The sequence below is a fragment of the Pholcus phalangioides genome, unplaced genomic scaffold, assembly GCF_987345545.1.
Source record: "Pholcus phalangioides strain wild (caught in Gottingen) unplaced genomic scaffold, Ppha-v1.0 ptg000002l_1, whole genome shotgun sequence".
Taxonomy (NCBI): domain Eukaryota; kingdom Metazoa; phylum Arthropoda; class Arachnida; order Araneae; family Pholcidae; genus Pholcus; species Pholcus phalangioides.
In genome coordinates, this window is record NW_028301595.1 from 17,186,773 (window position 1) to 17,210,975 (window position 24,203).

General features: G+C 40.6%; 1 protein-coding gene across 1 annotated transcript; it reads left to right on the top strand.

Moving 5' to 3' along the window:
* Window positions 1-6,466: 6,466 nt before the first annotated feature.
* Window positions 6,467-23,714, top strand: LOC149089588 (D-beta-hydroxybutyrate dehydrogenase, mitochondrial-like). The gene is made up of 5 exons (XM_089239804.1): window positions 6,467-6,578; window positions 18,805-19,183; window positions 20,350-20,502; window positions 23,143-23,327; window positions 23,420-23,714. The coding sequence occupies exons 2-5, from the start codon at window positions 18,805-18,807 to the stop codon at window positions 23,696-23,698; spliced, it is 996 nt and encodes a 331-aa protein (XP_089095930.1). The 5' UTR covers window positions 6,467-6,578; the 3' UTR covers window positions 23,699-23,714.
* The last annotated feature ends 489 nt before the right edge of the window (window positions 23,715-24,203 follow it).

The window sequence follows — 24,203 nt, forward strand, 5'->3', positions numbered from 1 at the left end:
CTCTCGCGCCAAGTCGGCGTTGATTTTATCGCTAAATTTCTAGTATATATATATATAGCCAACATCGCCTATGATTAGACTGAACCCTACATGCGTAAGTGTAACCTTTTTGGAGAGTGCGGGGCCATTGAATGAGACGGAATCATGCCGAGAGTTACTCGAGTGATTTGTGGATGTGCCGCGCGGATCACTTAAGTGCTCTGGAACTGTGTCGCAGCAATTTGTAGATATACCGCGGGGGTCATTGGGAATGTGCCACGAGACACTCAAGTGCTTTGAAAACGAGACGCAAGTCACTCAAGAGATCTGTAAAATGTGCCTCAGGTCACTTGAGGGCTCTGGAACTGCGACTTTTCACTTGAGTGATCCAGAACTGTGCCGATTTTCACTTGAGTGAGTTGAAAATGAGCCCTAGGCCACTTGAGTGTTTGAAACTGTGCCTCAAGTTACTCGAGGGATTTGTAAAATTTGTCGCGGGGCTGCTTGGGTGATCTTGAACTGTGTCACAGTTCACTGATGTTTCCTGGAACTGTGCCGCGAGCCTCTTAAGTGATCTGGAACTGTGCTGTGAGTCACTTGAGTGATTTGTGAATGTGCCGTTGGTCACTCAAGCGATTTTGTAAAATGTGTCGCGAGCTGTTCGGATAAAATAAACTACGTTGGTAACGAACTTGTGAAGTTGAGATTTAGATTTGGGTCACCACAGTGGCAAAATCGAAAATCACTGTTTCTGATCATTTTTCTCTCACCACGGTCATTTTCTGCACACGAGGGCTATTTGGACCGGGACAAACAATTCGTTGAAGACTCTGAACGGTAGCCTTCCTTCATACTCGCCATGAGGTTGGCGCAATCACTGTTTTTGAAATCAATCGGGAAAATCATTGTTATACAGCATGCATGTTCAACCATGGCCCACGACCTAAAACCCAATTTTATAAATTGACTAATCGGCAAATTACCAGATCACTTAAGTGACCCACGACACATTTCTCCCAGAGTACTTAAGTGACCCGTGGCACACTTAAATATCACTCAGGTGACGCACGGCTCATTTCCAGATCTCACCTAAATATCACTTAAGTATCCCGCGGCACATTTTTAGATCACTTAAATGGGCCGCAGCACATTTCTATATCAATTCAGTGACTCGAGGTACATTCAAGTATCATTCGAGCAGCCCGCGGCAGAGTTACAGATCACTCTAATGTAGTGGCCCGCACTCCCCAAAAGGTTGAGAACCCTTGTTATGCAGCATTTTTTTAAAATCAAAGAGAGAGAGAGAGAGAGAGAGAGAGACTCCCCCCCCCCGGGTATTAATGCTGAGATGAAATTTAGCAGGGCCATGGACAGAAATTTCGTTCGGGGGAGGGATGTAGCGGGGCAAAGTGGTCGAACAATAGATTTGGCCATCTTTTCCAGTCATTTTGACTTTTTTCTTTGCCGAGTGGCGTGGTGGTAAGATGCTCGTCTACCACCGTGAAAGTTGCGGTCACGGTCCCGGGTTCATCACACCGGAGGGAGGCTAAATAAATAATATATTTCCCTAACGAACTTGACGCGACCACCGATAGACAGCGCCTTCATTTCCAACCCACCTCACTAATGGCAGTAAATTGCAACATAGCGATATGGCCAGAGTTGGTGTTTGGTGAAGTAGTTAGTCATTTTCTTACATTTCGGGGGCTGACCAGAATCCCAAGTCCTCGCCCCCCCCCGCTACAGTCCACAGAAAGAAGTCCTCTCCGCACGCTGCTCGTGACGTCAGCGAGTAGTCCATTTTCCTTCAGAATATTCAGGGGAAAAAAATTCCCCGATCATCGTTGTGAGCAAAAGAAAGAATCGGGATCAGAATTGGCGATTTCTATGCTCCACATCCAATCACCATCCGGTATTTGTGAGCCAATCAGGAAGATTCTACGCCAAAATAAGAAGAAATGAAATAGGATGTTGTGGTTCAAAATGTGGCAAACTCGCTAGGCAGTCTTAATGACGTTACAGATTAACTTGGCAACCCCTGTGGAGCCTATCTCTAGGAGGTGCTGGTTCGATTTCCGTAGGAGACAACAAACTTTTCTTTCCAAAGTACACATTTCAGCATTAACCCCTTCGCGCAGAGGCTTTCGGCAACGAAGTTGTACGATCTGTATTTGCGTGTCCGGAAAATTCACCGACCAGCAATTCACCAAATGGAAAATTCATCGCTAGGAAAATTCACCGGCTTCAGTTCGACATGAGTGAATGAACAAGTGTATGAATGATCGAGTGATCAAGTGAACGCGAGTGAGTGAATGAATGAGTAAAACCGGCTCGTCTCTAGAGCTAGCTCTTTCTCTCGCTCACTCACTCACAAGGTCACTCACTCAATCACTCGGTAGCCCATTCTATCACTCACTCTCAGGATCGCTCCCTCTGCGACTCATTATATCACTAACTCACTATGCCACTCACTTACTTTCTAGGCCACTCACTCAATGTCGCTGAATATGTCACTCGATCACTCTGTCAATAGGCCGGTTACTCACTTGATCTCTAGGTAACTCACTCGTTCGCTCACTTTGGCATTCACTCACTAGGTCTATCACTCTATTATCAAAAATCACTAAGTTTCTCACTTTGTTATACATTCAATCACATTGTCGTTCACTCGATCAATCACTAACTAGGTTGCTCACTCGCACTCACTTACTTACTAACTATGCCGCTCTTTCTGTTACGCCCTGACTATGTCGCTCAATCTGTCACACACACACACACTCAATCACCAGGTCGCACACTTACTCACTAGGTCACTCATTCTGTCACTCGCTCACTCAGTATATCCATCAGTCTACCACTGGGTCGCTCATCATGACAGTCACTCACTAGGTCGCTCCCTCTGTCACTCGCTCACTCACTAGTTTGCTCATTCACCAACACTAGCCACTCACACACTAACTACTGTATCAGTTACTGATTCACGCACTTAGTCATTTCTCGGTCACTTACTGGCTCGCTGCCTCGTGCCGAACTGTTGTCGGTGAAAAACCCTGTATTTGAAGTTTCGGCGATAAATCCGAGAAACTGATTTCCTTGTTCGCGTGTTAGAAATAGAGGTGGAGTGGGGGGGGGGGGATTAGCGCAACGCAATAAATTTCTCTTTCGTAATTTTTTCTGAGAGAAATACAATCCGTCACGCGTTAAGAATAAATATATACACACAACTCCACAAAGAAAGAGAATGAAAAGGAGGAAAAACAACTTCAGTTCATAGGATTAAAATGAAGCGTCGCGATGATGAGAAGAGAGGTAAAGAAAACAGGGAGCGCTGGATTGAATTTCTTCCAGTCACGTTAGGGCGAGATATTTCGTCCCTATATTCGTCAAGGGGGTTAATATCCGGAAAGTCTCTCTCTTTCTTTGCTCTGCCTGTAATGCCAGTTGCCGAGAAAATAACATCTCTCTCAACCATTGTTTTATAAAAATTGTTACTTCTATATATTTTTATATTCGAAATGCGTCGCGATCACCTGTTCGACCTCGTGACACCCGAAAGTGACATAAAACTCCATTTAGGCAATGGCGTCTTAACTGTTGGACCAACGGAGACTGGATCCCAAGGCCCGTCTGAAATAAGAGCCAATAATTATTGACCACTCCACGTACAAGCGCTTCTCAAGAAATTTTGGGTTATCTTCATTTAAAGAACTGGGGATAAAAATGATGTGGCAAAAGTTCCACCGAGCGCTGAGGGCTCAACTGAAGGCCCCCAACACAAAGTCCCTTTAGCCGGCAACTCCAAAATAAGACGGCAAAAGCTCTGAAATAAGTCCGCAAAAGCTCACCCGAGTGCTGGGGGGGGGGGGGGGGCTCAGCTGGAAGGGGGGGCTCAGCACAAAGTTCAATTGGCCAGCATCTGGCGTAGTCAACTCAGAAACATGGAAAAATATGTCAGCAAAAGCTCTACCGATAGCTGGGGGCTCCACTAGGAGCCTGCAATATAAAGTTCCTTCGGCCGGCACCAGGGCCGGTGGACAACGTCGAGACACGGCTGAAAAGCTCAACCGAATGCTCAGGGGCTTAGTTGGGAGCCTCATCCGGGGTAATGGCTAACATTGACAATGGTCGATAAAGCCTGGGTGGTGTACAGTATGAAATGAAATGAAAATGGCGATAAATGTGGTAACCTCGTCCTAACCTAACCGCACGTTTAAAAAACGAAGGAGAGTGGAAAGAAAAAAAAATTATAAAAGGGAAAAGTATAAAAAAGATCAGAGGGTTTTTTTAGATTCCTCTTTTCACCCTCACCCTATGTGTTGTCTTTCGCTCTTACATAAGATACATTATATGTGTGGGGGAAAAAATTCTTCCGTAGATAATAGGGTTGCTATAAAGTCTCGCGATAGTAAAGAGAGAGGAAGGAAAATACAGAGAAGAACTCCTTCTATGAATTCATTCCACAGGAGTTTGGACGTAATATTACGCCCGTGATCGTAAAGTGGTTAAAGACCTTTCATCATGATTTCTGAAGTCATAACTTTTATTAATTCTGACATCGATTCTGAAATTGGTTCTTACATCGATTCTGAAATTTCTTTGATTCAGTTTTCGTGGTAGGTACGCGCGTACCTTCTCGATAGGTGATATTCCATTCAGTATGCGAAAGATTGGAGTACGGCATTCGCGAAAAATAGTCAGCGGTGACGGAGAAAAGGAAGTAAGACAAAAAAAAAGTGTGAAACGTTATAGGTACGACATAATTTACATGTGTACAGTCGAATCCCGTTCTAACGAATACCGTTGTAGCGAAAAAATCTCGTGTTTTAATGCTCACTTTTCTATAATCCCACAGATAAGTTGTCGTAGGAACAATGCAAAAACCCGGAATTCCTTTACAACGAAGTTATTTCCCCGGTCTCTTGAAGTTCGTTATAACGGGATTCGATTGTATTGCTTTCGAACACTTTTTTGATAATACATCCCGTATATTGATGAGAGGTGGATGTATAGATTTGCCACCTGCGGGCTGTAAAACTTTCTTGCCGCCCTTTACCCATTCTAATCTAAATTTCTTGACTATTCATTCAAAGTTGCCGCTGTGGTTGACACTTAGCTCCCCTCTCCCGTCCCCACAAACTCCTTTTTCCCAATATGCCTTTGTTTCTAAGTTTTTTGGTTGCTCACGTGCTTTCATACTCTCTAGGTCATTATTTTGGTCACTCCCTTGATTACTCTCTAGGTCACTCTTTTAGTCCCTCATTTACCCGATTCCTTGCTCTCTAAGTCACTCTTTCGGTCACGGCCATCGCTTTCACATTTTTTTTGGTTGCTCACTGGCCTGATCCCTCTATATGTTACTCTTTTCATCGTTCACATGCTTGCATACTCTCTAAATCACTCTTTTCGTCACGCCCATGCTCGTACACTGTTTTGGTCATGCACGTACTCGCGCACTCTTTTGGTTGCTCACGTGCTCACACACTCTTTTGGTTGCTCATAACCCGATTTCTGTCCTTATGTCACTCTTTTAATCATTCCCATGCTTGCACACTCTTTAGATCACTCTCATGCTCGTACACTGTTTTAGCCACTCACGTGTTCGCACACTGTTTTGTTCACTCACGTGCTCGCCAAGGGCGTAGCGAGGGGGGGGGGACTTGGGGGGGGGACCAGAACCCCCCCCCCGAAATGTGAGAAAATGACCGAAAAAAGGGAAAAAAATGGCCAAATCCATTGTTCTGTCACTTTGGTCCCCCCCCCGAACGAAATTTCTGGCTACGCCCCTGGTGCTCGCACACTGTTTTGTTCACACACGTGCTCGCACACTGTTTTGGCTGCTCACTGACCCGATTTCTGTCCTTATGTCGCTCTTTTAGTCATTCCCATGCTTGCATACTCAGCAAGTCACTCTTAAGGGCACTCACTAATCTAGATCATGGTAGAAGCGAATTTATGGTTTTGACAACCTTATTCTAAACCACAATTTCTTTCACCACTCTTTCCTCAAATTTGCCGTCCCCCTCCGAAATTTCTGCTCTGGTCTATAGCCCGCTTAGCCCCCCCCCCCCCCCCCACCTTAAATACGCCACTGGTATTGATATGGCATAATGAAAAATATAGTTTACTCGCAAAGCTTTTGCACATTTTATGAATCACATCTCATAAATGTAAATAAACATTTCCCCTAAGAGAGTAAATATTTATTTAAAAAAATATGATGGCATTTACGATGACAACAATGTCGTACATCATTTTTCTTTTCCGTTTGTTTTCCATTCAATTTTGTATGAAGTCATGCGAACATGAGTGTGTGTTCAACACGCTCCGTTAAACCTTTCATTCCCAAGTTCATTTGCCCTTCATTTTTGAGGTGTGTTTTTTTCTCTTTCAAGTTGTTTACCACATCCTATAAACAAGTTATCTCGGTGTTTTGCTACTTTTTTTCGATACAAACATGGTGAAAATTTTTGTTTTTTTCGGTGAAAACCCGACAAAGTTTGCACGCCATCATGATACAAACGAGCCATTAGATTATCCGCGGTATCCATTCGCTCCTCCGGTAGCAAGAGACTCACTCACCCACCGCGAGTACCAAAGAGGTAAGTTCCAATGAAATTTTGCTCAATGTCGTTTAAAGTTACTCCAGCTGGTGTCGTGCCGCTGGCTGCGGGGGGTCAGGGGAACCCTCGTGGCCCCCTGAAGTAAAATCCGATGTGGCTCTTGAAGCTCACCCTAATCTTATCAGACCTTATTGAATATTTAAGGAAATGTAGATACCGTATTCTCCAACTAGTCACATAGCTGTCTTGGTTTCCGGAATACAGAAGGAACAGGGCCTGTTTCTCGCATGGGCAAACGGGACGCGTGCCCCACAATCTTATCAGATCTTATTGAATATTAAAGGAAATGTAGATACCGTATTCTCCAGCTAGTAACACAGCTGTCTTGGTTCGCGGGGGCCCAGAATGCAGGACAGGGCGTGTTTCTCGCATGGGCAAACGGGACGCGTGCCCCACAATCATATCAGATCTTATTGAATATTAAGGAAATGTAGATACCGTATTCTCCAGTTAGTAACACAGCTGTCTTGATTCGCGGGCCTAGAATGCAGAGAGACAGGGCCTGTTTCCCGCATGGGCAAACAGGACGCGTGCCCCACAATCTTATCAGATCTTATTGAATATTAAAGGAAATGTAGATACCGTATTCTCCAGCTAGTAACACAGCTGTCTTGGTTTGCGGGGGCCCAGGATGCAAAGGGACAGGGCCTGTTTCTCGCATGGGCAAACGGGACACGTGCCCCACAATCTTATCAGATCTTATCGAATATTAAGGAAATGTAGATACCGTATTCTCCAGCTAGTAACACAGCTGTCTTGCTTTGCGGGGGCCCAGGATGCAAAGGGACAGGGCCTGTTTCTCGCATGGCAAACGGGACACGTGCCCCACAATCTTATCAGATCTCATCGAATATTAAGGAAATGTAGATACCGTATTCTCCAGCTAGTAACACAGCTGTCTTGGTTTGCGGGGGCCCAGGATGCAAAGGGACAGGGCCTGTTTCTCGCATGGGCAAACGGGACACGTGCCCCACAATCTTATCAGATCTTATCGAATATTAAGGAAATGTAGATACCGTATTCTCCAGCTAGTAACACAGCTGTCTTGGTTTGCGGGGGCCCAGGATGCAAAGGGACAGGGCCTGTTTCTCGCATGGGCAAACGGGACACGTGCCCCACAATCTTATCAGATCTTATCGAATATTAAGGAAATGTAGATACCGTATTCTCCAGCTAGTAACACAACTGTCTTGGTTTGCGGGGGCCCAGGATGCAAAGGGACAGGGCCTGTTTCTCGCATGGGCAAACGGGACACGTGCCCCACAATCTTATCAGATCTTATCGAATATTAAGGAAATGTAGATACCGTATTCTCCAGCTAGTAACACAGCTGTCTTGGTTTGCGGGGGCCCAGGATGCAAAGGGACAGGGCCTGTTTCTCGCATGGGCAAACGGGACACGTGCCCCACAATCTTATCAGATCTTATCGAATATTAAGGAAATGTAGATACCGTATTCTCCAGCTAGTAACACAACTGTCTTGGTTTGCGGGGGCCCAGGATGCAGGACAGGGCCTGTTTCTCGCATGGGCAAACGGGACACGTGCCCCACAATCTTATCAGATCTTATCGAATATTAAGGAAATGTAGATACCGTATTCTCCAGCTAGTAACACAACTGTCTTGGTTTGCGGGGGCCCAGGATGCAGGACAGGGCCTGTTTCTCGCATGGGCAAACGGGACACGTGCCCCACAATCTTATCAGATCTTATCGAATATTAAGGAAATGTAGATACCGTATTCTCCAGCTAGTAACACAGCTGTCTTGGTTTGCGGGGGCCCAGGATGCAAAGGGACAGGGCCTGTTTCTCGCATGGGCAAACGGGACACGTGCCCCACAATCTTATCAGATCTTATCGAATATTAAGGAAATGTAGATACCGTATTCTCCAGCTAGTAACACAACTGTCTTGGTTTGCGGGGGCCCAGGATGCAGGACAGGGCCTGTTTCTCGCATGGGCAAACGGGACACGTGCCCCACAATCTTATCAGATCTTATCGAATATTAAGGAAATGTAGATACCGTATTCTCCAGCTAGTAACACAGCTGTCTTGGTTTGCGGGGGCCCAGGATGCAAAGGGACAGGGCCTGTTTCTCGCATGGGCAAACGGGACACGTGCCCCCAAATTTTTCGGGACATCAAAATTGGTATTTCCTTTCGATACTTTGATTTTTTTGCAAACATATCAACAAATATTTTAAAATTTTTAATTCAAATTAACACTTTCTTCGAAAGGTTCCTCTTTTGAATAAAATGGATACATGACATAAAATGAGTGCTGGGGGAGATCAAACATATCATGATAGAACAACTGTTTGCTTAATACAGTCGAATCGAGTTTCAACGAATACCATTATAGCGAAAATCTCGTTTTAACGAACACTTTTCCAATTCCCCAGGTAAATTTACATAGGAACAATGCAAAAAGCTGGAATTCTTTTATAAGGAAAAAATTTCGTTTTAACGAAGTGATTTCGCCGGTCTCTTTGAGTTCGTTATAACGGGATTCGACTGTATTAATGTTCGCATGAGAAGACTGTCCATTTCGGCAATGTTTTGCAATCATATTAGTTAAATATCTCTATACAGCGGCCAAAATAACCGCAACCTGCTTCTTAGATTAATGGTAAAATTTAAATTATAAATTCAAATTAATTATTGAATTAATTACTATTAACGAAATTCATTATAAGTAAGATTGAATATTAATTTATATAATTTGAATTATACATCACAAAAATAGTGTCTTACAGAAATAAAATTGAAAAGAAATTCAGTTTTGAAATTTATAATTTGCAATTTTTATTTAATTTCTATTATTTGAAAAATTGAAATTCAATATTGAAAATGGATTTTATGAAAAGGTTTGATTTAAAATGTAATTAAATAAAGTTAAACAGAAAAAAAAATTAATGAAAACGATTAAATTTTAATGGAAAAATTTTAGTTCAGACATCAAATTTAAATCATAAAAATTCAATTTAAATGGAAAAAATCAAATTAAAACAATTAAATTCAAACCAAAAAAAAATTGAACTGAAAACTTGAATTTAAATAGACAAAATTTAATTGAAATTAAATATAATTAGTCAGAATCGAATTAAAGCAATTAAGTTTTAATAGGAAAACCAAATAAAGAAATTGAATTTAAAAAAATGTAAGTTCAAAATTAAATTTAAAAAAATGTAAGTTCAAAATTAAATTTAAAAAATTAAATTTAAAAAATTAAATTTAAAAAATTAAATTTAAAAAATTAAATTTTCAAATAGAAAATATTGCATTAAAATTAAAAAAATGCAATTTAACTGAAAAAAAATGCAATTTATCTGAAAAAAAAATACAATTTAACTGAAAAAAAATGCAATTTAACTGAAAAAATGCAAATTAACTGAAAAAAATGCAATTTAACTGAAAAAATGCAAATTAACTGAAAAAAATGCAATCTAACTGAAAAAAAATGCAATTTAACTGAAAAAATGCAATTTAACTGAAAAAAATGCAATTTAACTGAAAAAAATGCAATTTAACTGAAAAAAATGCAATTTAACTGAAAAAAATGCAATTTAACTGAAAAAAAATGCATTTCATTTTGCTAATTGAATCAAATTTAAAAAAGAAAACTTTATGCAAGTAATGAAAGCATTAAATTCAAATAAAATTGTTGAATTTGATTTAAAAAACTAAATTATATTATTATACTGAAAACCTAAACTCAAAAATATTAAAAAAAAATAAATTATAAAAGATGCATTTTTTATAAAAGATTTATAAAACAGCGATGTATACTTGGATCACAATGGAAAATTTCAAGGTTAAAATTATATTGATAAATTTAAATTCAAATTTCAAAGTCACAACAGGGTCAACAAGGGTGACTCGGGGGAAAAAAATTACAAAAAGATGAAAATAAATTAATCCCAGATTTTTTACATCGTCCCCATGTAAGCTTATCTGGGGGATTGGAAAAGTGTTCGTTAAAACGAGATTTTCGCCATAACGGTATTCATTAAAACGGGATTCGACTGTTATAACTTGACTTGAAATTCGACTAACATTGTTATAACAGTCAAATCCCGTCATAACGAACTCCAAAGGACCGGAAAAATCACTCCGTTACAGCGAAATTTCGTTATTAAGGAATTAATCCCAGATTTTTTACATCGTTCCCATGTAAGCTTATCTGGGGGATTGGAAAAGTGTTCGTTAAAACGAGATTTTCGCCATAACGGCATTCATTAAAACGGGATTCGACTGTTATAACTTGACTTGAAGTTCGACTAACATTGTTATAACAGTCAAATCCCGTCATAACGAACTCCAAAGGACCGGAGAAATCACTCCGTTACAGCGAAATTTCGTTATTAAGGAATTAATCCCAGATTTTTTACATCGTTCCCATGTAAGCTTATCTGGGGGATTGGAAAAGTGTTCGTTAAAACGAGATTTTCGCCATAACGGCATTCATTAAAACGGGATTCGACTGTTATAACTTGACTTGAAATTCGACTAACATTGTTATAACAGTCAAATCCCGTCATAACGAACTCCAAAGGACCGGAGAAATCACTCCGTTACAGCGAAATTTCGTTATTAAGGAATTAATCCCAGATTTTTTACATCGTTCCCATGTAAGCTTATCTGGGGGATTGGAAAAGTGTTCGTTAAAACGAGATTTTCGCCATAACGGTATTCATTAAAACGGGATTCGACTGTTATAACTTGACTTCAAATTCGACTAACATTGTTATAACAGTCAAATCCCGTCATAACGAACTCCAAAGGACCGGAGAAATCACTCCGTTACAGCGAAATTTCGTTATTAAGGAATTAATCCCAGATTTTTTACATCGTTCCCATGTAAGCTTATCTGGGGGATAGGAAAAGTGTTCGTTAAAACGAGATTTTCGCCATAACGGTATTCATTAAAACGGGATTCGACTGTTATAACTTGACTTGAAATTCGACTAACATTGTTATAACAGTCAAATCCCGTCATAACGAACTCCAAAGGACCCTAGAAATCACTCCGTTACAGCGAAATTTCGTTATAAAGGAATTAATCCCAGATTTTTTACATCGTTCTCATGTAAGCTTATCTGGGGGATTGGAAAAGTGTTCGTTAAAACGAGATTTTCGCCATAACGGTATTCATTAAAACGGGATTCGACTGTTATAACTTCTTTACGATTACAGAAGACGCCTGTAACTTCAGCTTTTTAGCAGAACTTACGAGGTATACGTACAACGCTATAGCGAGCATCCATGGGCTTACCTCATTGCGGGGGGGGGGGGGGGAGAGGCACTATGAAGGCAGGGCCAATAAGAACATGAACTTGTATAATGTTGACTGAAAGCTAACTCAAGACATACAGTCGAATCCCGTTTTAACGAATTCCGTTATAACGAAAATCTCGTTTTAACGAACATTTTCAATCCCCAAAATAAGTTTACACAGGAAAAATGCTTGGTAACCTAGTATTCCTTTATAACGAAGTGATTGCTCCGGTCTCTTGGCGTTCGTTATAACGAGATTCGACTGTAATTTCAATTATCTTTTGAACTTTCTTACAATTTGTAATTACCGTTTTGCTTTTTCTAATTAGATGTAGTTTTAAGAAATGTTGACTTAGTTATTACCGATACAACTGCAACGGCGTGGGAGCCGGGCGTGCTGTGGGGTGCTCGAACACCCAAGGAAATTTACATACAGTCAAATCCCCGTTTCAACGAATACTGTTATTGTGAAAATCTCGTTTTAACGAACACTTTTCTATTCCCCCAGATAAGTTTACATAGGAACAATGCAAGTACCTAGAATTCCTTTACAACGAAATTTCGTTATAACGAAGTGATTTACTTGGTCTCTTGGAGTTCGTTATAAAGGGATTCGACTGTGGTATTGGTCTGGGCACCCAACTAAATTGAAGCCGAAATCTAAATTTCTAAAATCTTTAAGATCTAAAATTTCTAAAGATCAAGACCTGCACCCACAAGTTCCAAAAAACTTCTGATTCCTTGTGTGGGACACAAATAAAAAAAAAATTCTGAATACAGCCGAATCCCGTTATAACAAACTCAAAGAGACCGGGAGAAATCACTTCGTAATAACGAAATAATTTCGTTATAATGGAAAATCCAGATTATTCCTAACTAAACTCATCTGGGGGGGGGGGAGAATCAGAAATGTTTTCGTTATAACGAGATTTTCACTAAAACGATATTCGTTGAAACGAGATTTTAGCTATTACGGTATTCATTAAAACGATATTTTTTCGCTATAACGATATTCTTTAAAATGGGAATCGACTGTATACAATGTTTGAAGTCATAATTATTATTTTGAGAATGCTAATACACACACACACACAGTCGAATCCCTTAAAACGTTACAGCGAAAATCTCCGGTCTCTTGGCGTCTTGAAAGGCTTTATTATTAGGTAAAACAAATGTAAAGTATTGTGGGCCCCCCCCCCCCATTCAGCTCGGGGATCCAGAGGCAGCGCCCCGATTGCCCCCAGCCTAGTTACGGCCCTGCTTGGTCAGCCGAGGCAAGCTCGCATTTTGATGCCCCCCCCCCTCCTTTTTTTGCGCCGGCACCCGGGTCACTAGACCCGCGTAATTCCCTCTAGTAGCGGCGTGTCGATTCATCAATTATTACAATAATGTTACAATATCAATATAATCACACATTCCAATATAATACATTATATAATTAACATAATCAATTACAGAACGGATTATTATTTTACGCGTTATATACGTTGCAAATTTTATACAGTTGCCCTTTTTTCCCGGAAATAAAACGGCAATTCTCAATAACGGCCACTTCCCAACAGGGCCGTCTTAAGAGCATCATGGGCCCCCGGGCCAAGTGGTTTTTTCTGAGGCCCTACCTGGTAAATTATAGAAAATTTCAACCGGATCTCATTTTTGCGAGGCCCCTCTTCTCTTGAGCCCGGGTGGGCCCATGCGTTAAGACGGCGCTGCTTACCAATAGCGGCCACATTTTCACGTTGGTTGCCGCTTGTCGGGAAGTTTTAACTGTATATATAAACCCCTCAAAATTCTTCTCCACCTCCGGATATTTCAATGTTTTCCAATCAAAGGGCTAAAGCAGTGTTTCCCAAAGTGGGCAATATCGCCCCCTGGTGGGCGATGGAATGGTCCAGGGAGGCGATAGAACTTAATGATTTAACATAGGATCCTACGGGTTTACTTGAGTTGGGGGGGGGGCGATGAGAGGAAAAAATTTCTGATGAAGGGGGCGATGGAACAAAAAGTTTGGGAGACTATGGGATAAAGAATCTCCCCAAGGTGGGGTTCCTTGGACCCCGCCCCGGTTCAGAAAGATATTAAAAACCTTAATCCCATTCCCAAAATACGCAGAGTTTAAGAGCCCACCGAAAAAGTTGCGGAATTCGAACTTCCGGATGGAAATTCAAGACTGGGAAAATAAAACCCAAAAAATTACTAGAGTAATGTCAAGATGGAAACGGCATCCATCTTACAACAACAATTAACTCAATCACGCAAAGCATTTTCTTTGGCAATTCACTTAACCATGAAGACAAGACACCGGAACCCTCGCATCCGTTCCGTAGTTATTTTTTCTCACCAAAAAGAAAGGCATCCCGTACGTTCCAGAAACTCTCTTCCACGACGACGACAACAACAACGTGCAAAGAATAAACGTCACGCGAATCGCGTGTGTGTGGAAACGACGTCCGTAATTTATGATATACGCGGCAACAATCGATTGACTCGAATTGTTTGTTTTCGAAGTTTCCGCGGACGAAGTTGGAAAAACAAAAGACACACGATATGAATTTCTTCAGATATTTCATTATAATTTCCAAGAGAATATCGTTTATCGAGAGAAATGCATGGTAATGTCTTTTCCAGTCGACGCTCGTTATAGCGACCCGCATCGTCCCGTCGAAAAATGGACGTTATATTGGAAGGTTTTTGTATCGAAAGGAAAAAACAGATAATTCGTTATATTAAAACATTTGGGATCTGTCCTAACGGTCGTTGTAATCGGATGGTCGCTGTAACGTGGGGTCGTTATAACGTGCGTCGACTGTACTTACGAAATACAAAGTCATCACTAGAGTCCGGACTATATGCAAATGCATAACTACATACATATGCGATTGCACATTTCAGCACTTTTTATATTTAGTGCATATACAGTCAAACCTCGTTAATGAGTCACTCTTGGGAGAGCAAAAATATGAATTGATAAGCGGAGTGACTCGTTAAACGGAGTAAGCCATAGCTGTGCCGATTCCTGCCTGAGGATAATTGGGGCTTTCAAACAGTGATCCGGTAAGCGGAGTGACGTGTTAACCGGGTGACGCACTAACGAGGTTTAACTGTAAATGCATAAAATTAGCAAAAATTTTAGAATAAGTGCATATTTTTAGTATGTTTTTCCTATTAATCGCGTTGTACTTTCTATTGCTTTAATTTTTTTTTTCAATAAATTATTCCACTATTGAGCATTTATTAATTTTACGGCATATTTTTAAGCATTTTTTTAAATGCATTTTTTTGCACTTCTAAATGCATGTGTTCATTTTTTTTGCTCTTACTTTTTTAGTTTTGTTGCATATTTATCCTTTCCTCTTAGGTTATGCCATAATTTAGTGCTTTTAATATAGATTTTTTTTCCCTTTTTTTGTGCATATTTTTCATTTTGAGAATATTTTTGTATTTATTTGACTTGTACATGCTCTTTTGGGCATATTGAAGAATTTTTAAGGCATATTCTTCATTTCACGCATATTAAGGTATTTTTAAAAATGCATATTTTTCACAATTTTTATGAATTTTTTTTTTACATTTTTTTATGAATTTTTTTTTTACGTTTTTATGATTTTTTTTTACATTTTTTATGAATTTTTTTTTACATTTTTATGATATTTTTTTTACATTTTTTATGAATTTTTTTTACATTTTTTACGAATTTCTTAAACATTTTTTATGATTTTTTTTACATTTTTTATGAATTTTTTTTACATTTTTTATGAATTTCTTAAACATTTTTTATGAATTTCTTAAACATTTTTTATGATTTTTTTTACATTTTTTATGATTTTTTTTTACATTTTTTATGAATTTTCTTTTACATTTTTTATGAATTTTCTTTTACATTTTTTATGAATTCTCTTTTACATTTTTTATGAATTTTCTTTTACATTTTTTATGAATTTTTTTTTACATTTTTTGACACTGAAATGAATTTTTTTCATTTTTTATTTTTGTGTATTTGTTTTATTCCTGGTGCCATACAAATACAAAAACGACGCCACAACAGGCAAAATGCCCAACGAGGTGGCTGATAAACAAATTATCTCTCTTCGGCATGTGATATTACATGGATTTGTTTTCATTTTTCGCACGTATTTTTGATTTCACAGCATATCCCGGCATTTTCCAGTATAAATTTCAACGCTTTTAGTGCTTGTCACATTCCGTATATTGTTAATAAGCAGTTTGGAAAGTGACATGCGGCTTCAAAAACATTTTCGTGACCATTTTTCTTCGTCGTTAAACCTGAAAGGTTTCGTTTTTTTTGTGTTTGTCAGAACTATTTCATGAACACGGTAATTATGTGAAGTCTTCTTTTTGAACTTGTTTCCTCGGTACATCCACGTGTCGGATGGATGTCCTCACACGGCAATAACCGCTATTTCCATTCTTTTCTAGTGGACAAAGAAAAGACTTTCGGTTCCGGGTATCAACGGTTCGGTGGCTTTTAATTTTGGCCGAAATGACCATTATTAGCTGCTGTTTTTTTTTGTCTAATAGGAATGTATTTTCTTTGTTGTTTGAGAGTGTGTGGTTTAGGGTTTTTTTTTTTTTCGTGTGATGTGTCCAGTGAGTGCCTTTTTTCTCGCTAGGTGAAACGGAACAAGTGACGGTCCCTGCCAATATTCTCTGGGCCCGAACATTATTCAACATACATTTACTTTCTCATCTTGTTGGATTCTCGAATGTTCTCTGTGGCATTGAAAACTGTGACAAATTGTAAGATAAACGAATAGCGTACACGGATGTCCCATAAACTTGGACGGATTTTAAGAAATCGCGAAAAATCTTAACAGGTTGAAGTACCGTGTGGTTTATGCCCTTTTAGGAGCCATTCAAGTATTACGTAAGCACATTTTCAGCCATTTTCGACCCCCTCCCCCTTGTCAGAAAAAGTCACCAAAACACTGACCCCCCCCCCCCCGTCAGCAGCTTAGAAAACCTTCAAACCCCCCTCCCTCTCCCTTTGTAATCAAAAGTCAGCAAATCCGGAACCCCCTCCCCCTCGACGCTGACGTAATACTTGAATGACCCCTTACACTTGTCGAAGAGAGTCGGATTTCTTCTGACACACACAGGAAAAAAAAAATTACAATAAGCGGCGCTGCACATAGCGGTTTCCTGATAATAAGCAAATTAAATTCCTTTAAAAGGCAATCAACACAACTAGCATATAAACAAATTATTCGTATACAAGGATGATGATGCCACTCTCCGCTATCAATACGAAGGTTGTTTACAGCTGGCTGAAGCTGTATTTAGGAAAGAGAGAGAATTCAGCTGTGCCCTTGTGGGGGGAATCGAACCCACGTATTTTCATTCGCCGGGTGAGTGCCTTAGACCACTAGGCTTCAAAGGCAACGGGTATCTCGATCTTTCCTTGGAGCTCGTGTGCACTGAACGGGACCTCACATGGATGGCTCCGAGGAAAGATCGAGACATTCGTTGCCTTTGTAGTCTATTGATCTGGGGCGCTCACCCGGCAAATGAAAGGACGTGGGTTCGATTCCTCGCTAGGGCAGTTGAATTTTTTCGCTCTTTCCTAAATATATCTTCAGCTAGCTATTGAAAACCTTTGTAAATTCTTCCTAGATAATAGTGAATGCGAATATCTCTCTCGAATTATGGATCTGTTGCATTATTTATGCTTCTGATGGCCGTATTCACTGACAGCGTTTAAACTACAATCGCAGGTAAAAGAATTAGCGACCGACACGGATTGGTTGAAATCCTCAATTTAACCAATCCGTTTCGATCTTCAATCCTTTCAGCTGCGATTGTAGTTCAAACGGTGTTGGTGAATACGGCCGTGAATGATTGCGATCTTGACACTGGGCAGAAAAGACACATTTGGCGAAGTTGCTATAATCTATATAGATGTTTTTCCGTGCATTTGGTTATTGTGGCGCCAAATAGAGCCACCGATAATTTCAACTAATTTTTTTCTTGCGTCGAAAAAAAATTCGAGTGGTGCCAAAATTATTATGGCGCCAAACAGAGCCACAGAGAATGACTTATGCGAAGGAGGCGTGTTCGTAGAGGTGCGCGTACTCCTAAAAATTCGTAGGAAGCTTGCTCACTTCTAGAAATACGGAGATGGCATGAATATTCCTCAGGCTTGCCTACTCGTAAAAATTCAGTTGGCGTGATCACAGAAATGTCTAGAAGACACGCCTATTCACTTGGAATGTGCTATACAGAAGAATATAAGAGGCTTGGTATTCCTATAAATGTGCTTAGAAGATATCTACCCTAAGAAATGCACAGGAGTGTTCGGTACATCTATAAAAGCTTGCATACCCCTAGGAATTCGCAGGATGCTTGTGTACTTCTAGGAAATGCGTAAGGCAGTTGCGTACTCCTAGAAATGTGTAGAAAATGTGCGTAAAATCCCTTTTGAACCACGCAGGCGTTCGTATCGAGACATTCGTAGATGGTGTGCACATTACCAGAAAACCACAGAGAAAGTGCACCCCCACTGCTCAAGAGGTGCGTGTATAATTAGACGCTTGCATACCCTACTCTCTACAAATGCGTATGAGCCTTGAATAACTCTAGCAATGCGCAGAAGTCATGAATACCCCTTGAAGTTCGCAGGAATCTTTCAGAAATGAATAGAAGTGCGTGCCTTCTCGAAATACACAGGAGGCGTCTATATCATTAGTTATGCGTATATAAGAGGTGCGCGTATTCCAAGAAATGCGTAGAAAGTTCGCATACCCTCCTTCTATATTGAGTCGTGATGAGACCATCATAGCTTATTGCTATGTACCCACTCGCCATTCTCAAAAGTATTTATCGTACTCTTACTGTTGAAACAACAACAATGAATCAAGGGATTTTGTTTGCATATCATGTAATTACAACAATTTGCCCATGTTTTATTTGCAGATGATTCTCAAAACGGACATTTACTTGTTGGACCTCGCCCTGTTTATCGTACTGGACAGGCGCTATCAGATTGCTTTCGGCCTGGTGTCCGCAGTCTACTTCATATGGCGGCAACCGAGACCTCGCAAGGGAGCCGGCAACCGGGCGGTGTTCATAACCGGCTGCGACTCCGGGATCGGGAAGCGAATCGCCAGGAGGTTGGACGAGATGAAGGTTCACGTCTTCGCGGGCTGCTTCAGACCACAAGGGAAAGGCGCGAAGTTTCTGAAAGAATCCTGCTCGACGCGTCTCCACATCGTACCGCTGGACGTCACCGACGACAAGACGATCCTCGAGGCCGTCGAGTACGTCCGGAACAACTTGCCGTGCGGAGAAAAGGGTAAGTCACGGAATCACCGTCTTCTAGAATCGTTTGTGAAGCCACTCGGGAATGTGTGAGTAAGGAGTGAATTACAATCAAACTCGGTTATGACGACATCGAAGATTCCGCGAAATTTTGTCGTTATAACCGAGGTGTCGTTGCTACCAAGGTTGACGTTTTCAAGACCTTTTCAGTACAAAAAATATAATCAGATGCATTAAATAGTGTGCATAAAGTTATTTTATTATGATTAGGATGACCATATTTGGTCAGGAAAAGTACTAGAAATTGAGATAATAAATACGGGACATCGCCAATACTCGCGAAAAATGTTGCCAAATGTCGGCCAGATCGTCACTTATTTCTCTTGGTGGGACAGTGCTACAGCAATACTCCAGCGATTTAAAATGTATTTGACGGGGGGTAGGGGGACTGAACAAGGCCAGAGCCGTCTTAGCAGAATCACGGATCTCCTTGCAAACCTGACGGGAGACAACCACTACCCAATTTATACACTCACTGTCGAAAATTTTATCAGATCTCATTTTCGTGAAGCCTGCTCTGTATTTGAGGCCCCATGCGTTAAAATGGCACTGAACACACAAAATACGTCTTATTAATAATTCATAATCGCCATATATAATCTATAAATTATGCTAATTATCTTCATCCCCTGTTTTAGTAAGAGTTATGAATTAAAGTAAACTCCATTGGAAAGGAGGGAGCTTTATTATATAAAGAAAGGTACTTATGTATTATACGGGATATGAGCCAAGCACAGAATTTTCTCACCAAAATAGGCATTATCCCAATTTTGTTGTAACGCTAACCTGGCAACAATCAGGGTGTTGTAAATGTATTGGGATTTCGGTAACCCTATGGCATCTCATAGATTGCGCTAGGGCTATTTACGTATTATCCGGCCAAAATGAGGGAATCTGGGCAAAATTACGAAATGTTCCGTACGCGTGTCATAATATCACCCTAATTATGATAAATAATACATAATATCGACAAAAAATTTGTTATATCCGAGGTCCTTGAGTTTTCCTCTGAAATCTCAATTTTCCTCTGAAGTAATTAGCATTACTCTCAAATGAAATTAGTCTGAAGAACTAATTGTTGACGTTCTAACCGAGGTCGTTATATGACCGAGTTCTACTCTACTGTTTTTTCTTCATCAGGTCTGTACGGGGTGATCAATAACGCAGAAATCCTGCCTTATTTGCATTTCAACCTGACTACGCTAGAGATGAGCCAAGAAGCGATTGACATCAACCTGATGGGAACAATACGAGTCATCAAACATTTCTTGCCTCTGCTGCAAAGAATGCCAGGCAAGTATGCGCTTTTCGTATCGTAGTTTCCCAAACCGTTTGTTCCATCGCGCCACCCTTCTGAAATTTTTTCTCTCATCGCCCCCTAACTCAAGCGAACCCATTGGATCCTGTTTTGTACTCATAGCTTCTATCGCCCCTCCCGGACCATTATATCGCTTGACATGGGGTGATATTGCCCACTTTGGAAAACGCTTCATTAGGTGATTGAATGATGACGACTGGTGTCGATTTTATGCAGAATAAAGTTGTCGAGTTTACGCAAATGATGATTGATACTAAAGTTCATGAAAATTAAAGAGGTAGAGTTTACACGAATGATCGATGAACAGTTTATGCCGATTTATTATTCAAGTTATTGATTTATTTTCATCCACAAAAAAGCTGGTTGCGCACATTGCGGATGATGATGATCGATAACGAGATTATGCTCATGGGGATGAATGAAGATTTCATGCGAATGATCGGTGGAGATTTTATGCAAATGACCGATGAAGATTTCATACAAATAATCGATGAAGGAGATTTCATGCAAATGGATCGATGAAGAAGATTTCATACAAATGATCGATGAAGATTTCATGCAAATGATCGATGAAGATTTCATGCAAATGATCTATGAAGAAGATTTCATGCAAATGATCTATCTCGATTTTATGAAAATGACCTATCTCGATTTTATGAAAATGACCTATCTCGATTTTATGCAAATGATCTATCTCGAGTTAATGCAAATGATAAATCTCGAGTTAATGCAAATGAACGATCTCAAGTCTATGCAAACCATCAATGAGTATTTTTTGCTAATGAATTGATGTTGAGTTTACGCAGAAATTCATGCAAATTAAAGTGGCAGTTTATGCAAATTAAAAAAAGGCAGAGTTATTGCTGATGAACGATGAAGAGTTCATGCCGATACTACGCTATTCGTCGATGTCGAGCTTATATAAATGATTGCTATGCGATAAATGAACTCAAACCACATACACTTAATCAGACGAACACAGATTTTATGACCTAACCCCCAAGCATAACAACCTCATAGCATTCCCACAAATGTCTCGCAGACTGGGCCAACTGCAATCACGACGATAACGTCAAGTCCTACCGTATCACGAAGAGCACAACCAATTCAATTTTTCGAATTCCTAAAAAAAAACATTTAAAAAGTGACGCAAACACGATTTCATGCCAAAAGTCCCGTTTATAAAGAAAAGACCTCAGCCCATCATGCAAAATCCAAACGAATGCATTCCGTATGCAGAATCATTTCCACAGCAATGTAGTCCCGGTGGTATCAGGAACCAATCGACACGGAAATCGGAATCAATCCCGATCAAACCGTGGCGCGGCCGTGAAATACCGATAAAAATTGGAAACCAGTCCGGAAACCGCAAGTTCTTGAAAGCAGAAAGTCTTTTACCGAGAAAATATTGTTATAGACCTAATACTATAAGAGCCCTTATACTCCGCACATGACTTTAATATTTATGTATTTACCTCTCCATACATTGATAATCCTCGTTTGAATAGGCACTTATACATATTTTATTACGGTCACGAATTTCTCGTCTTCCTCTCATTGATACCCTTTTCGTCATAGTCCCTTTTCTTTTCGAGAGAGACTATATATTACTTTCCATTATGGTGACGACCGAAATAAAATAAAGACTATTGTTCACGCGCGGCCATTTTGACGGTCAACTAAATGAGGTCTTTTTTAAAACAGAAAGAAAATGGCTCGTAAGTGTTCCGGTGGTATTCATTTTTTGTTTTCTCTCTTCAAATAGACACGAGACCGGAGGGAGAGAAGAGAAGGAGCATGAACTGTGTCTCGCTGACCTCTGTCCACTGATAAATGAATAAATAATACCCCGCGACGCCGGGGGTACACAATGGTATCATCGGAAATAAATAAAATTAAAAGACCGAATTGGTGGAACTTTGACGTCGAGGAAAGATGTCAAGGGTGTCGTGGTCGTCTCTCACGGGCTTTGATGGCAGCAGTTTTGTTTTGTGAGGGATAAAACACGATCAAGTACCTTCTTGATTGATGGCGGGGAACCATTATAGCCCGGTGGCTATTGTTTCTGATGAAGGAAGACTTCGAGTGAAGTACGAAGCGGAGGATCGTACTTCCAAGACACGTGCTCGAAAAGAGCATTATTGGCGTACTGGTGATTGTTAATCACTGGGCGCGAGTGGCACATTGGTAAGATGCTCGTCTACCATGAAGGCATCGTCGGTTCCGCCGCGGAAAATCAATCCCGGGAAAGGGCATAGATCAGGGGTGCACAACTGGAGCCCGACTTTGACTTCATTGGGCCCATGATAAAGACGGCCCTGCGAGTGACCAAAACAGTGTGCAAGCATGTGAACGGCTAAAAGAGTGACTTTAGAGACACGACACGGGTATGGGGAATTCGAGAAAACGGTATAGTAAAGAAAATTAGACTAGAATGGGAGAAGGGTGGTTCACGAGTGACAAAATAATAAATGCGCCTCTGCTTGTGCCGTCGTCGCGGACCATAGATTGAGAAACTCTAGCCTAAAATGTGGATGTGTAATTTGAAATTGTAAGTCGTGATTGTATTTGAATCTAGTTATATGTCATTAGAGTAATTGAACGTTTCAACGCAGGTCGGATAGTGACTCTAACGAGCGTCTTGGCGAGATTCCCTCTTCCTAAGACGTCAGTATATGCTGCAACGAAACGCGGACTGGACGCTTTCTTCTCTGGTCTGAGTTGGGATTTGGCTGAATCCGGGATCCACGTTTCTGTCGTCGAACTCGGTGATTTGCCGTCGACGACCGACATCAAGAGGGTAATTTGCAAAACTTACTATCTCACTGAGATCGGAAAAATCCCTCGACTAATTGTGACATTTTCATGGTCTGTATTTTTTTTCCCGCACAGTACACTGAACGCCATCGAGAGGGGATACGCAAAGCGATGCCATCCGACAACAAGGAAGGGAAAACTTGCCATTTCCAAGATGTCGACGAAAAGATGACGTCACCAGAAACGGAAGAATACTACAGTCTCCTGTTGGAAAACGTGGAGGACGCGCTGTTCGCCGAAGAGCCTTACGGCCATTACGTCAGCGCTTCGACGTCGAAGAAAATTGCTTTCGCCCTCCTAAGTTCATTTCCAGACATCATTTACAAGAAATTCGTCCTCAAGTTACTGCAATAAAATATTTGAAATATGGACTTGTGGAAATAGAGCTTCTCTCTCTCGTTACTTAATGGCTTTGTTTGTGCGAAGATTATGTATACAGGGTGCATTGCGAACAGGAGGTATGCCATTATGCTGGCGAACCGATGATGCTAGGGTATACTTCCAATTAGGAAAAGTATCCAAATAACGTGTAGTACTCAGCTATGTCACTCATGTTGCAAGGGGTTGTATAGTTATTGAAATAAAATAATTAACTTTTTATATACAGTCCCCATGTGCTCCAAAGCCCAATTAGAAAGAGGGTCTATCCCTCGAGCTTGTATTACTGGAGGGAGCATCCAGCCGCCGCGCCGCGACGGCAGTGACATCGAATTCAAGGAAATCACGTGACTCGGTGAAAACAAAGTTCGTTTGCCCATAGAAATGCACAGTTCGGTCTCTAAATATTTGGTTTTAAAGATTAAATAAAAGGATGGAGAACACACTCATCTAAAGATGAACACACACTAAAGATAATCAT

What these genes read in the sequence shown, in the direction of transcription:
- LOC149089588 (XM_089239804.1), top strand. Translation starts at nt 18,805, where the DNA reads ATGATTCTCAAAACGGACATTTACTTGTTGGACCTCGCCCTGTTTATC. An exon ending in TCTGCTGCAAAGAATGCCAG is followed by an intron (nt 20,503 to 23,142) that starts GCAAGTATGCGC and finishes GTTTCAACGCAG; the next exon opens with GTCGGATAGTGACTCTAACG. An exon ending in CGACGACCGACATCAAGAGG is followed by an intron (nt 23,328 to 23,419) that starts GTAATTTGCAAA and finishes TTTCCCGCACAG; the next exon opens with TACACTGAACGCCATCGAGA.